This window comes from Xiphias gladius, chromosome 1 (assembly GCF_016859285.1).
Source record: "Xiphias gladius isolate SHS-SW01 ecotype Sanya breed wild chromosome 1, ASM1685928v1, whole genome shotgun sequence".
Taxonomy (NCBI): Eukaryota; Metazoa; Chordata; class Actinopteri; order Istiophoriformes; family Xiphiidae; genus Xiphias; species Xiphias gladius.
Genome location: NC_053400.1, coordinates 27,060,233 through 27,073,926, shown reverse-complemented (window position 1 = coordinate 27,073,926; position 13,694 = coordinate 27,060,233). Strand labels below are relative to the sequence as shown.

Genomic DNA, 13,694 nt, shown 5'->3' with positions numbered 1-13,694 from the left:
TCACACACACACACACACACACACACACACACACACACACACACACACACACACACACACACACACACACACACACACACACACACACACACACACACACACAGAGTGCATTAGGACCCACACAGAACATGAAAGATCATTAGCCTCGCAGAGATTGCATGTGCTGGCCAAATGGCTAGTGTGTGGGCAGAACTCCAAATGTACCATTCAGTCACATGACCATCAAATGACATGCACACAATGACAGTCTCCGCATGTGTATATGAATAAACCTGTAAAGAACCTGAAAAGCCACAACTAATTCAAAACCTCCCTTTTCACAGAGCTGGTGGAAATCAAAGATGAAAAGATTGTGGATAATGATGATGAACTCCACTTGTGCCTAAAAAAAAAAAAAAAAAAAAAAAAATCCTCGGTTGCAAGATTGAAATGGTCTGGTACAAATTTAGCCTGCATAGGAAGACAAATTTAGGCTAGCTTTTTTTCCACTGCCTGAGGTGACACAGTACACCATAAATATTTTCTTCCACTGATGACAACACTGAGAGGTAACGTGGTGAAACAGGATTCTCTAGACCACACCTTGAGTCTGACTAACTCGCAGCCTTTGGCGATATAATGATTTTACACTTAATAGTTTCACTGTGTTGCCTGTATTTACTGATTCTGGATGCTGATGGGTTTTTTGGGCTGAAACTGCAATGAATGATCCATAGCAAACACCCCAACTGTGACTCCATGGGACAGTCTCTGGGGATTAAGAACTACCAGCTAAAGTGAATGTCAGACAACAATCGGTTTCTGGTGATACTGGTGGCATGTGTTCCTACTGTAAGAAAACGCAAGTGGAACTCAATGGAGGCACAATCAACATCATCTGCAAAAGCAATATGCTTTTTGACCATGAAAGAGGTTCGTAGAAAGGGATGGGAATCGCTTGAAATTTTATGACACTGGTGCACGATGCCTTACTTAAGCAACCAATAGCAAAACAATTTGTCAAATTTAAAAACTTTTTATAAAAAAACATTTCTTCGTTTAGAAAAAAACAAGTCAAACTTCTCAAATATTAAGTGTTGACTTAACCCAAGAGCTTTGTCGGAATAAAATTGTCTAAAATCATCAAAATTACTATTTTAAATCAGAAACTATTCATCTGATTTGATGCCAGCTTGTACTTGACAGCTTTCAATACTGTATTTGTATTGGTACTGTCACATTTACATCGGTGACAAAAAAGTATGAAGTCTGATATCATACCCTGTTCACAGATTTTGAACAATGAGTGTTCTTTCTCAGACCGGAAATACTACAAATTATGCCCAGTTTTAGGTTTAAATCAGGACTTTGTCTTATTGGTCTGTGTTAGAAACAGGTAACTTGGCCATCGATGCATAGGAGAAAAAGAAAAACAAAAAAATCAGTGAAGCGATGACATGTATGCCCTCTGTTTGTCTCTTGCTCTCTCCTCAGTATGTATTTGGGCAAATCCCATTTAAACATCAGTAGGATTAGATTAAATTTCCACCCCCAACCGAGACGCTGCGAGTTTTACCTGTGTCACAGCATCAGTCTGAATGGGGTATAGTAAAAGTCTAAAACGTCAGGTAGTGTCCCCCTGAGGCTACGCTGGCCATTGCACCTAACGATTCCAAAGTAGCGGCTTTAGGCAACCAAGATCTTTTCCCTTTTGAGCTCCACACGTTTGCGAGCGGAGCTAAAAAAAAAAATCTATTGCACTCCACTTGGTTTTGAGGAGGTGAGGAGGAATGCAGTTCTTCTGAGTCCCAGGAGACTGGGAGATGGTGAGGCTAATAATGTTGCGCCAAGCAGTTTCTGCAAAGGTTCTGCAGGATGTGTGCGTTTGTGTGTGGGTGTGCGGAGGTTGTGTAGGCGGACAGGGGGGGGAGCATGCACACTACCTGGCCATTATATAAAGCTCCCACTCTCGGCTAGAGGGCTCTGTACTGAGTGCCAGCTCCCTCCCCATCCTCCACCCCTCTCTGTCCTCCCATCCCCCCTCCTCTTAGTTTTCCAGCTTCTCTGACTCAGGCTTAACTCTGAAATACCTCCGCCTGTTGTTTTCTCTCCCTCCTGCCTCTGTGGTATCAGAAGCACAGTGCGCATTGTGGATCGAATAAAAGACAGAGTTTGGGACTAATATATGGATCGGGCCATCCCTCCCCCGTGCAGATTTAGTTCATGCAGCCCAGCTGGACTAAGTTCAGAATGATTTCTCTTTTAATCATTAGTATGTTAAATGTTGTGCCACTACTCCTGAGGATACAGAGCCATAGTCCGAACTTGCCACAGGCAGAGAGTGTATTTGAGACCCGTCTTTTTCAAGGCTGAATGGCACAAAGTTGTGATGGAAAGGGGGTCTGTATTCTGGTGCCAAAACAGTGCAGGTGAATGCTGCTGGTAGCAACCAAACAACACAGTTTTGTTGCCATGTACGAGGACAAAGACAGTTGGCAGGAAAAACTTGGACCAAAGCGGTACTAACCACTGAGCGGGGGCAAAACACCAGTTAGATTATCACCGATCTCACCCCTGCATTGAAGAAAGGAAGGAACTGACGCTAAAAGGCTGAGAACGAAGACATGAGATAACAAAATCCCACTGAACTGGTCTGGCAAGAAAACGAAGAAGAGTAGGAAGATACCAGTGAGCTGCACTTGCCCTCTGCGCCCTTTAATTCCTGCAAACTTGGTGGAGGTTGGCAGACAACGAGATGAAGGGGAATATTAAGAGACAGTAGCCTGTGACTGCGGGCTGCGCATTAAACATGTCGCTGGTAGAGTAGAGAGGCCACTTTAATGATAAAAAGTCATCTGTGCTCTCTGATGTTGGGCTACGTCTCAGGAGCTTCATTCAGAGAAAGAAGGCAGCCTCGATAGGTACACGAGGCTGCTCTCTGCTGAATGGAGTCTCCAAAAATCAATTTCTACTTTAATTCACAAATCTCACTAAAGCTGAATGATGGTAAAAAAAATTTGGTGGAGTTTGTTTTTGCTGAAACTATGATACACAGTGCAGAGAAAACAATTTCAATATAATTTCATTTGTTCTGAATTTAAACAATAACGGAGTTCAGACGATGCTTGTGATACATCGCACTTCAATCCTGTGTTTAGCAGCTTTCCCCGTGATGTTAAATTAAAATTAAAAGAAGGAAACTGTCATGTTTTCTATTGATGCCTATTGTTAGTTTACTGAGCATGGCTTAAAACACATCGAATCTGACACTTGGTTAGGTCTGGTTCTGAGCTAAGTTCAAGACGTTTCACCGGCTCTACTGAAAACTGTAGGTCACTCTGAGACAGTACTGATTGGAAGAAATAGTGTTTCACCGTGATTATCCATTTTGCTTAGAACGGCGAAGAAACGGACATCTGACAGCGGTCAACATGAAGTAGCACTGCACAGTAAGTAGCTACACATCTGTGCTCTTATCACATAATGGAATTTTTTTTGTGTGATAACATATGTTATTGGTCTACACTGCTTTGGTTAATACTATAATCTGTTTTTGTTTTTTGGAGTGAATTGTTTGCATTTATCTTCAAGTTGAAGCTGTTCAAGGACTTGGCTGCATAATCGTCACTTTTAAAGTATATGAAAGTGTATGTGTATGTTTGCAGTATGTGTACGTAAATATACGCTATGCATGTAAGTATATATGTATATGTACTGTGTCTGTTAATTATTACTATTTTATTTGTTTTGTTATTTTTTTGTCTTGTTTGTATAACTTTACAGGTGCTATATGTAAGTTTTTGCTATCCCTACATAGTCAGTGTTAGAGTGACTTGCCACTTTAGAAGAAACGTTGCGAGTTCAGCATCAAACTTCATTCCTTTACTCGCCAAGAGCTGTCTCGAGCGATGGGAAGCAATGCCAAAGTTAACCCTTTTATTGCTTCTATTTCTATCACTTCCTTTTTTTCCACTGACGGTAGCATGCTAACCTGCTAGCCCTGTCCCGTCCCGTCCCGTCTGCGATAGAGAGTCACTGTGGCGTCCATTCTGGCTTCAGTTCAGCATGAGGAGAAGAAGAAGTAGTGCTGCCCAGCTGGTGTATTCTAACCTCTTGTCTTGTGAGCGCAACAATGGCTGAAGCTCTTGGCAAGTGACCATCACCACCACCACCACCACCAGCTCCCAGCAAGAAACCACGTTCAGCGGCAGAGAAAACTTTCATATAGCACCTTTAAGACCGAAATCAATCAACTTGGTGTTATTATTTATTCCTCTGTCTGCTTTTTATTACTGTGTATTATTTTATTACCAGTAATATTTTAGTCTTCAGGTGATATTTGTTAGTCCTTTTTATCTCCTTAGTTGTTATTACTTCAGTTGTTTGATTTACATTGGTTTGGACTGTCTGTACTGAATAAATTACTGGATGCCTAAATTTAGTTCCGAATCAATAAAGTATCTATCTATCATTCATGACATGGCAAGTAAACACTGTTGGCAACACTGTCAGTTAGGGCCATGTACTGTTTGCAATTTTCCCATTCCAGTGTTGAGTATTAGCATATTTTTCCACAAAACTTTTCTTTTTCTAATTTAATCCAAACTACTCAAGGTTATCAGTGTTAAGAGAGACACGCTGTGTTCTGACTCGTTTTGATGGGCATTTGCAATTATTTTTGACATTTCACTGACTTAAGTTATAATGAACTAATTGGTGGATGAATAAATGATGAAAATAAGTATTGGTGATATCCAGGGCTACTCTTAGCTTGGTTCTCTACAGAGACCTGCTGGCATTACCTGAGCTGATTACTTCCCAGAAATCTATTTACTGCATAATAAACACCCGTATGCACTGAATGCAGAATCAACCAAACAAGGCCGATATTCCACAGGTAAGAAATGACTCCCTAGATCATCACAACATTCTCGCTTAATTTCATTATTTAATATTTCAACATTTAATATTTCATTATCTTTTGTCCTTCAAGCAAAGCATACAAAGCTGTTTTCTTAAAACCGCTGAGGGATTTTGTTTTCGTAGCAGGCTACTTCCTAAAGAACGAAGACTGTTTGGTAAATCACTGTCTTAGGCTGCGGTCCCTCAGGTTACAGGTCGCTGGAGAGGCTACGGCATGCGCTCACTTCTATTATTAGCCGTCAACCCCTTCAAGCTTGCTGTTCAGGACTCAAAAGAAACATCTTTACCAGCTGGCTTCATGCTCCCACAGATTCACAATCACTTCATCACCTGAGACTAAAGGCTGTGTGGGTGCAGGTGTCATGATATGACATTAAACAGTCATAACAGAGGAAACTCTTTGCCAAGAAAGACGAACACCTGCGCATATGCAGAGTAAATGTCTTTCTATACATTTGATGGCATGGCCTGATATTAAATTCAATTTTCAATTATCCTAAAATGTAAGAAAAGGGAAAGCCCGGGCCATCTAAAGGTGGTAAATGAATTTTTTTGTGTTACTCAAAATAAGACAGCATTTCCCTTTAATCCGGACATTCATCTGCACAAACAGCCCAGAATACACATTTCATAAAAAAAAATCTTAAATTCCTGCCATACTTTATATTTACTCTATCAAGAGCCACTTGAATAGATGAATCTCTATGATATCATTAACCGTAACTAGTTAGGCAAGTCAGACTATTGAGTTACTTCATCTGTAAGGTAGAAAATGTTTCCATCCTTCCATACTTATTTTCAAATAGTATACTGCAACTATATATATATATGAAGTCTGTATCTGAAAGCAGAAGTTTCAAGAATTTTTTTCCCTCATCAGTGTGCAAATTTATGCCGCACGATGCCGCAAATTATTTAAAATCATTGTTCCTGTTTGTGTTTGTGAGGATCTAACACGCTGCACCAAGGTAGTGGGACATAAAACTGAGGCCCAAGATCAATCTGAAAACGGCAGCTAATCTTGAAGCTTGTCAAACACAAAACCTCACGCCACACTGCTGCAAATCATGAGCGAATTGTGAGTAACAGATTACAAAAGTGACAGTGTAACTAAACTCTGCGCACAAGTTGCGCAAAGCAGCATGCCTCGGGGGGCGAGATTTATGAACTTCGGGGGGGGGGTCTGACAAACACACCGGACTCCAAAATCCTGCAGTGGGATACAGAAATATTTTGTGGTGACAGGCTTTTCACAAGACAAATTTTTTTTTTTATTCATTTATCCCTCTTGATCCACACCAAAATCTCTCCAATATTCCAATATTCAGAAACCACACAAATCTGCCAAGAGGGAGGCCAGTGAAATGCCTGTCTCTCTCTTCCAGTTGGAGGCACACAATTGAGTTCCAAACTGCTACCTACCCATGTCCATCTCCAATGTGACAAGTTTCCACGGCAACGGGGACGGTGTAACAAAATCACCACGGGAGTTGAGAAAAGCTCCGCTTAAAAGTCAATGACTGCAGACAGCGTGTGCTCTCACGGGACACGATATCTGACATTAGCAGCGCTCAAATGCTGGTTTGACTGGGGCTGACCGTACAGAACATAAATCAAGCGGCCCCAAGTGCAGAAATATATCTGTTATTTTTATCTGGCAGCAGACCCGATACACTTCACCAAATACCAAGAAAAAGGAAACAGGCCGTAAACTCTCCACAACTGTTTGCTCCGGCTGGTTCAACACTAAACACCTCTGACGTCTCCGTGCCAGACGAGATCTGTTTCACACTGTGAGCTTCATACATTCTGATGTTCACTGCCATACATCTTTAATCTGCCTATCATCAATCTGATTCTTACGTTTTCAGTACTTTTCTGTCTGAGATGGCGCCGTGAGATGCCGCTCTCAATCGCCCCGTGTGAGCTTGAAAGCACACATGGACATCTGCACATGCATGCAAGCTTTAAATACACCGGCAGATGAGAACCGTTATCACGCGCACCGGTAATTTCCGTGTGAACGTCTAATTCTCTTTAAACCAAAAATTAACTGCAGCGATAATGACAATGACAATAAGAGAAATAGGCAGGTGCTTAAAGGATGTAGGGGAGCAGAGATGACGGCCTGTATCATTAGGGATTAACCTAGCCACAGGCTCTACAAATAGACTGTCTCCACCTATAAGCCGCCAGCGCACAGACAGTTATTTGTATTGCCAGGTTGCTGCTGCTGCTGCTGCTGTAGAGGCTCCTGAGAAGAGAGAAGACAGTTCAAAGAATCCGAGGCGGATCGGGACTCCTGGGAAACAAAATGCGATGCAACAGGACACATTCGGGGGCCTGGCAGCGTCTGATGCCTCTTTTAAACAGTGATCCCGCTATATTGCCATTAGGAGGACCCCTTATTATGCCAGCTTTGTTTGTTTACACTGAACCAAACAAAGCTGGCATAGCGCCGTCCCGGTGTGTGATTTTAGACAGTAGGGTTCTCCGACCCCGTTATGTTTTACAGCAGGAAACGCCAAACGCCAGTGCTGTTTTTGAACACAACTCGATAAATTATTTCAGCGACTCAGAGTGCAGTATTCGGGTCAGGTCGTGCAACATGGCCGCAACTCTGTTCAGTCAGAGATGTGCCGTCTGAGAGGCAACTTTGGTGTAACACCCGGGCTCAATCTCGTCTTTAAAGATGGATCATTTTGATGAAACTGTAGGGTCCTCGATGTTTTCTCCTTCAGGATGTAAAAAGAAGAGAAAAGCTGAAACTTACTCATGTAAAGTAGTGAAAAAAGGGACGTTATAGCGCTCAGGGAAAAGTTCCCTCCATTGCCTGTAAACACAACTCAGAAAAAGTTTGTCGGGCATCTACATCATCTACTGAGGAGGTTACCATGATAAACCGAGTGCTTTCCAAACCAGATAAAGTTAAATTTGATCTTTTTTTTTTTAATTTTTGTATGCTTTGCTTTTCAAACGTATTTTCAAATTGGATGTCTTTGCCTTGGGGCGAATGGTTGGACAATAGAAGCAAGTCGATGTCTTATCTGCAACATGTGAAGCAAGCTTCATTACTTCTTGAAAATTTATAGAAAAGATGACTTATTTATTAAGTGGGAAAATGATGACAACAAGGCATCTAATAATGTTTTGCAGTGCTATATGTTGCAGAGCAAATGGGGGTTATGTTTTTATACAGTATACAGCACTGTAACGCTTTTGGAAAGTTTCCGTTGTCCTACTCATGTGCCTTCCCTCTTCATTAATTCTCTGCATCTGCAGCTCTCCTCTCTGCGGTGGACCGATGACTCCTGCCACACACGGTCACTGTTGTATGTTTTCCAGTCAGCCTAGTGCTCAATATCACAGTCAGTTTCGTGCTCTCTACCCTTATGGCGGCTGACAAAAGCCCCACATCGTGCACATGGACAAGAGAGGCAAATTCAGCCAACACACATTTTTATCTCAAGTGCGAAACAGCAGTAAAAAGATCTTCTGCTAAAGTTATAAAGGCTCATTTCATTATTTCATACTTTTATGTCCTACTGAGGATGAAAGGAAAGGAGGGGGGAACAGAATATTATGATTTCTCTAACTTTACAATATAAAAGTCTGTTTTTATCAGCAGTAATCAACTGTTGTTGCATCAGTATTAAGCGTATATCATGGCACAATGTACTGCAGTACATGTAGCTGGAAAAGTGGATATTAACCAAGTCTGATTAGTCGTGGCCCCCAGAAGTCCAAATTTTTCTCTTTCGTACATTAAATGCAACAAAACGTAATCACACACACTGTCAACTGTCCGAGGTCTCAACTGCTGCCTGAAAAAGTTGACAGGTCTTAAAACATGTCCTTGTCCTACTCTGGAAACCTAAAAATAATTTGTGTGAAGGTTTAAACTGTTGGTGGACAACTGAATTCAAGTTCAGACATTTTCTGCTGAACTGACAAAATTCTCACCTGCACATTATGTATTCTTCAATTTTATAAGACAGTTAAGTTTTTGCATTTTCCAAACATCCGCAAAATTAACTAATTCACAAATGTCAAACACGGACAACATTTTTGCATATTTTCGCCTAAAGAAGAAAAAGTCAAGATAAAATAAGTTTGACTTTGTTCTTATTTTCAGTTGTGTTAACCATACCATGGCTGTACCATGAATCATCCCCAGCCGTGAGCTGACTGTATTGTTACACCTCATAATCAGTATCTTATAATGTGTTGTCTAGCGCTGCAATGATTGCTCGATTAACCGATCGACAAAAAATTACTCAGAAATTATTTTGATGACTGACTAATCATATTTTATAAACAAACGTGCCAAAAATTGGTTTCAGTTTTTTTAAAGTGAGTATTAGAGGCTTTTCTTCTCACTGTAAACTGAATATCTTTGGGTTTTGGACTAGAGCCGAAGCAATTAGTCGATTACTCGGTTGACTGAGAAATGATAACTAATCAAACAATGAGATGATTTTTCAAGCAAAAATACCAAAAAAATCCCAAGTTTCAGAGTCTTAATTTTGGCGATTTGCTGTTATTATTTTAATTTGTCTGATCGTAAATCAATAATTATGGATTTTGTGGAGGATTCTGTTTTTCATTCCTGTTTATTGGACAAAACAAGCACTTGGAGACATCAACTTGAGCTCTAAGAAATTCTAATGGGCATTCTCCACTATTTTATAGACCAAATGATTAATCAAGGATGTAACTGAAAGATAATGGTCGTCGATGATGAAAAAACTCGTTGGTTGCAGCCCTAGTGCTGTCCCACATCTATGCCACGTCTGTAAGTGTGTGGTCCAGATCAAGCCTCAAGCCTCTGTCAATTAGTTCGCTACCATCATTTATTTCAGTTAGCCTATTTTGTCCACAGGAATTCACGAGTGATTGGCCCCCCGTAAAAACACTTAAAGCAGGTTAGCAAGAGCCAAATCAGTCACCAGTGCAATCACTGCTAAACCAAACCTCACTTGTGTGGATTCTAAACAAAGCCCTCAGGCCAGTTTTTCGGTTCCTGCTACAGTGGTTGTGCGATGCTGTGGTATGCTGAAATAAATGATCTATAAATATACTGATGCTTTCTCAAATTGTATACTTTTAGAGTCAACAGCAGGTGTATGCACACAGCATAAAAGCAGAACACCCTGATGACTTCCTTCATGTTTGTGCCAACAAAAAAAACCTCTGCAATTTCTCATTAACACCCCACAAAAGTCGCCTCTATCCACAGTCAAAGTAGGGCTGCAAATGTTGATCAAGTTATTTATTATTTTGTATTATTCAATTAATCTGGTAACCTATAAAGAAAACCTAACAAGGAATGCCATTTTTTTGTCAGTCCAAAAACTCACAAATAGAGTTGAAACTAGGGCTGCAACTAATGATTATTTTCATTATTGATTATCTTCTTGACTGGTTTGCCTAAAAAATGTCAGAAAATAGTGAAAGGTGCCTGCTGTAATTTCCTGAAGCACAAGATGATGGATTCAGATCGATGTTTTATTCAACAAACGCAGAAACACTCAGCTTCCGATCAGATATAACAAAGAACTGCAGCAAACTGTCACATTTCAGAAGCTTTAACCAGCACTTGAAAAATGATTACGATGATTAGTCGATTGTCAAAACAGTTGCTGATTAATTTTCTGTCGACCAACGAATGACAGAAAATTCATTGGCAAATATTTTGATAATCAATGAATTGTGTAAATCAAGCGAAAATACCAATTATTCCCGGGTTCCAGCTTCTCAAATTGTAAGGATTTGCTGCTTCTCTTATTCATATTTGATAATAAACTGAATGTCTCTTTGGGTTTCTGAATGCTGGTCAGACAGAACCAGGGATATGTGGATGTCAAACAGAGTTTTTGCAAATTGCGATGGGCATGTCTAACTTTTCTCTGAAATTGGGTAGATCTGGAGAATAACCGGCAGATTAACTGAAAATGAAAATGAACGCCAGTTGCGGCCCTACCCCCAAGTATTTGATTTACATTATGAAAATGAGAAAAAGCACGCCAAAGTTAGAGAAGCTCTAACAATCTCTTCACGAAGAAAATGCATCTGACTATCATGAAGCACAGAAAGCCCATAATATACAGGCAATGGTAGGTTATATGGTGAGACCACATCTGGCTTTTCAAAAGAGGCAGAGGGTCTGGCTGAAAAACACCTTCTTTACTGTCTGTGTACCTGAACAGCAGCTGGCACAAAGAAGCATGTATAGATCCACAGCAACACACTGGGGGAAAGTCTAAAAATAGCCCAAGACTGTGATCAATAACCTTTAGATAGGTTCCAACTGTGCTTTGCAAAGTCAAATTGAAACGCGGTTTTGTTGTTTTTTTGTGGTGTGGCTAACCTCGCCAACACGGTGTCGCGATGCGGAGGCGAGGGGGCATCAGGGTGCAGGTCTGATCTCTGGCCCCCACCTGCCGCCTCCACGTTCCCATTGGGTCCCGTGCCACCGGACGTCAAGCCCCGGAACGACGCGTGATGTCTTGGTCTGTTAAACTGGTTTTTTTATTTGGGAATATGCTCCACGTAAGGATAATATGACGGATGTCTGATAAGACGGTGGGGGGGGGGGGGGGTCAGCTAATGCGCAGGGGCAGCCTGAGTTGATATTTCAACTTTCGTAGTGTAAATAACTTAACACACATTTGTGACTAATCAGACAAGCGGGGACGGGTGAGTCTGTAGCCTCCGGGGGGGGCCCCCCCAGGGTCTACGGAGCAGTTGCCCGCTCGGTAATCCCGCCCTGCGCTTCGGTGGCGCAAAAATTTCTAACCAATTTACAGTTGACTCATTACGTTGACCCAAATGGCGCGGGGTAAACTCGAGGCTCCGGGGTTCGGGGGTTCGGGCCCGAGCACCCGAGCCCTCTGCCGGCTCAGCCCGTTCGCGAAGCGGCGCGTTTTTACTAAGCGACTATCAACAGGTAACGTTACTCCGGCTGCGGACGGACTCTGCCTCTGCTCGGACACGATGTGCGGAGTCGACGTCAACTTTATTATCGTTAGCGCGCGGTAGCGATGATGATGATGATGATGATGATAACAGCGGGTCCCGGTGGCGTGTTTTCAAACACGAGCCAACACGCATGAAGCCGCTGTCACATTCAAACCGACTGACAGTCCGGGGACCGCTCGGCGCGACAAAACGCCCCGGAGCCGCCGTTATTTTCCTCCCGATACTGTCACCCGGCAAAGCGAAGCCGCGGGGGGAACCCGCCGCGCTTGGCCGCGACCAGGCACAGAGGATGGTTTTAAAGTGAATCCCGCCCCGCCAGCAGCGGGTGTGCTGAAGAAGACGGTCCGTTCACACAAACCAACATCAACATAAACATGCTCCTGCAGGCGCTGGCGCTGGCGGATTCAATACACTTCCTGCCGCGTTTGGGCCATAAACACCAAATCTGACACCAGCTCGGCGCCCGGGGGCTTAAATCGCTGAAGCACTGTGTGACTTGACAATCAAACGCTCGGCAGCCGAGCAAATTTCGGATGATTTCAGGCTGTGCCTTACCTTCAGTTCCGCACTCTCCGCCATCTTGTATTTCTATGCGCAGGCGTGGTGAGGTGTTGTCACATGACTGGGACGAGCAGAGCGCTGCGTGAACGCGCATAACAGCGGCAGCGGTGCGTTCAGGAACACAAACGACGGGAGGAAAAAACAACGCAGAGTGATGTTACAGAGTGAAAGATTAGAATAATCTTAATTTAATCTTCAATTGAGGTCCACTCTGTCTTTTATTTTGGGCTTTCAATCCGGGCCTGTATTTATCAAACAGATAAAAATAAAATTTTGGACTTACGTGAAAGATAAGTGTAAATATTCTTCACTTTTATTCCTACTAACAAACTTAAGTTTGTTAATTAGTTGAAAAAAAAGAAACTATTTATCAGGCTTCTTCTGATTTTAAAATGCTCCTAAATTTAACATAGCCCCAGAGCTCTCTTAAGGTGGTTAACAGTAGATCCTCGATACTGCAGCACAGAAACTGAGTGTGCCTCTCTTTTCCGTAATAAGAATAAGAAGAGAAATAAGGAGAAAAATATGTTTGCTGAAGAAGTATGATTAAGAATAGTACTCTCTTTTTGCATCTGAACATTTAATAGGATGTTGTACCACTTTTTCTTTTTCTTTTTTTCTTACCTATCTCGTCTGCCAACAGCCGAATGTCTTGCAGCAGAATTTTTTTCCATTTCAAGCAATTTCCTAATATTTCATCCCTGTTTATATATTCATGATTTTAAATACATTAGATTGTTGTTAATTTCCCATGTTAATCATCCCCAAACCTACCACAGAATAAACTGTAAGGATTTTTTTTTAAAGATTGTACAATTTTGCAGATGTATGATCAATCTATATTTCTGATTGACTGTTCGCTCACTGAGCATAGATGTGATCAATTATGTGATCACTTGAGAGTTGCTCTTAAAAGATGCTTTTATACTTTGCTGTAAGTAGGAGGAAGCCACTTGATAAATGTGTCTCATTGCTCACACTCAGCGAAGAACCTTTTTTTTTATTCTTAAGTTGGCACTTTGGAGCATCCTTAGTGTAGGTTTGATTAATGTGGGCGCAGATCTCACAGTCTCCACAATGGATGGAGTTTGCTCGTGTATACACTATGCTGAGCAAACCCCATCCACTAATAGGGCCATGAGATGCAAGTGAAAGCTCCAAAGAGCAAGCAGGCCTTATGTTGAGAATGTTGTCAAACTGCTACACCTGTAGGTCACGGATGGACTTTCATGCTCAACTCGAATAGAACT

At 41.8% G+C, this 13,694-nt stretch overlaps 1 protein-coding gene across 2 annotated transcripts in view; it reads right to left on the bottom strand.

Annotated features, from left to right (window-relative positions):
- Positions 1-12,501, bottom strand: part of LOC120800904 (E3 SUMO-protein ligase PIAS1-like) — a 50,880-nt gene extending 38,379 nt beyond the window's left edge. For both annotated transcript variants that reach the window (XM_040147750.1, XM_040148643.1), the window contains exon 1: positions 12,439-12,501. In XM_040147750.1, coding sequence (XP_040003684.1) covers positions 12,439-12,462 — 24 coding nt within the window. In that variant the 5' untranslated portion in view covers positions 12,463-12,501. The remainder of the gene's footprint in view (positions 1-12,438) is intronic.
- Positions 12,502-13,694: the final 1,193 nt, after the last annotated feature.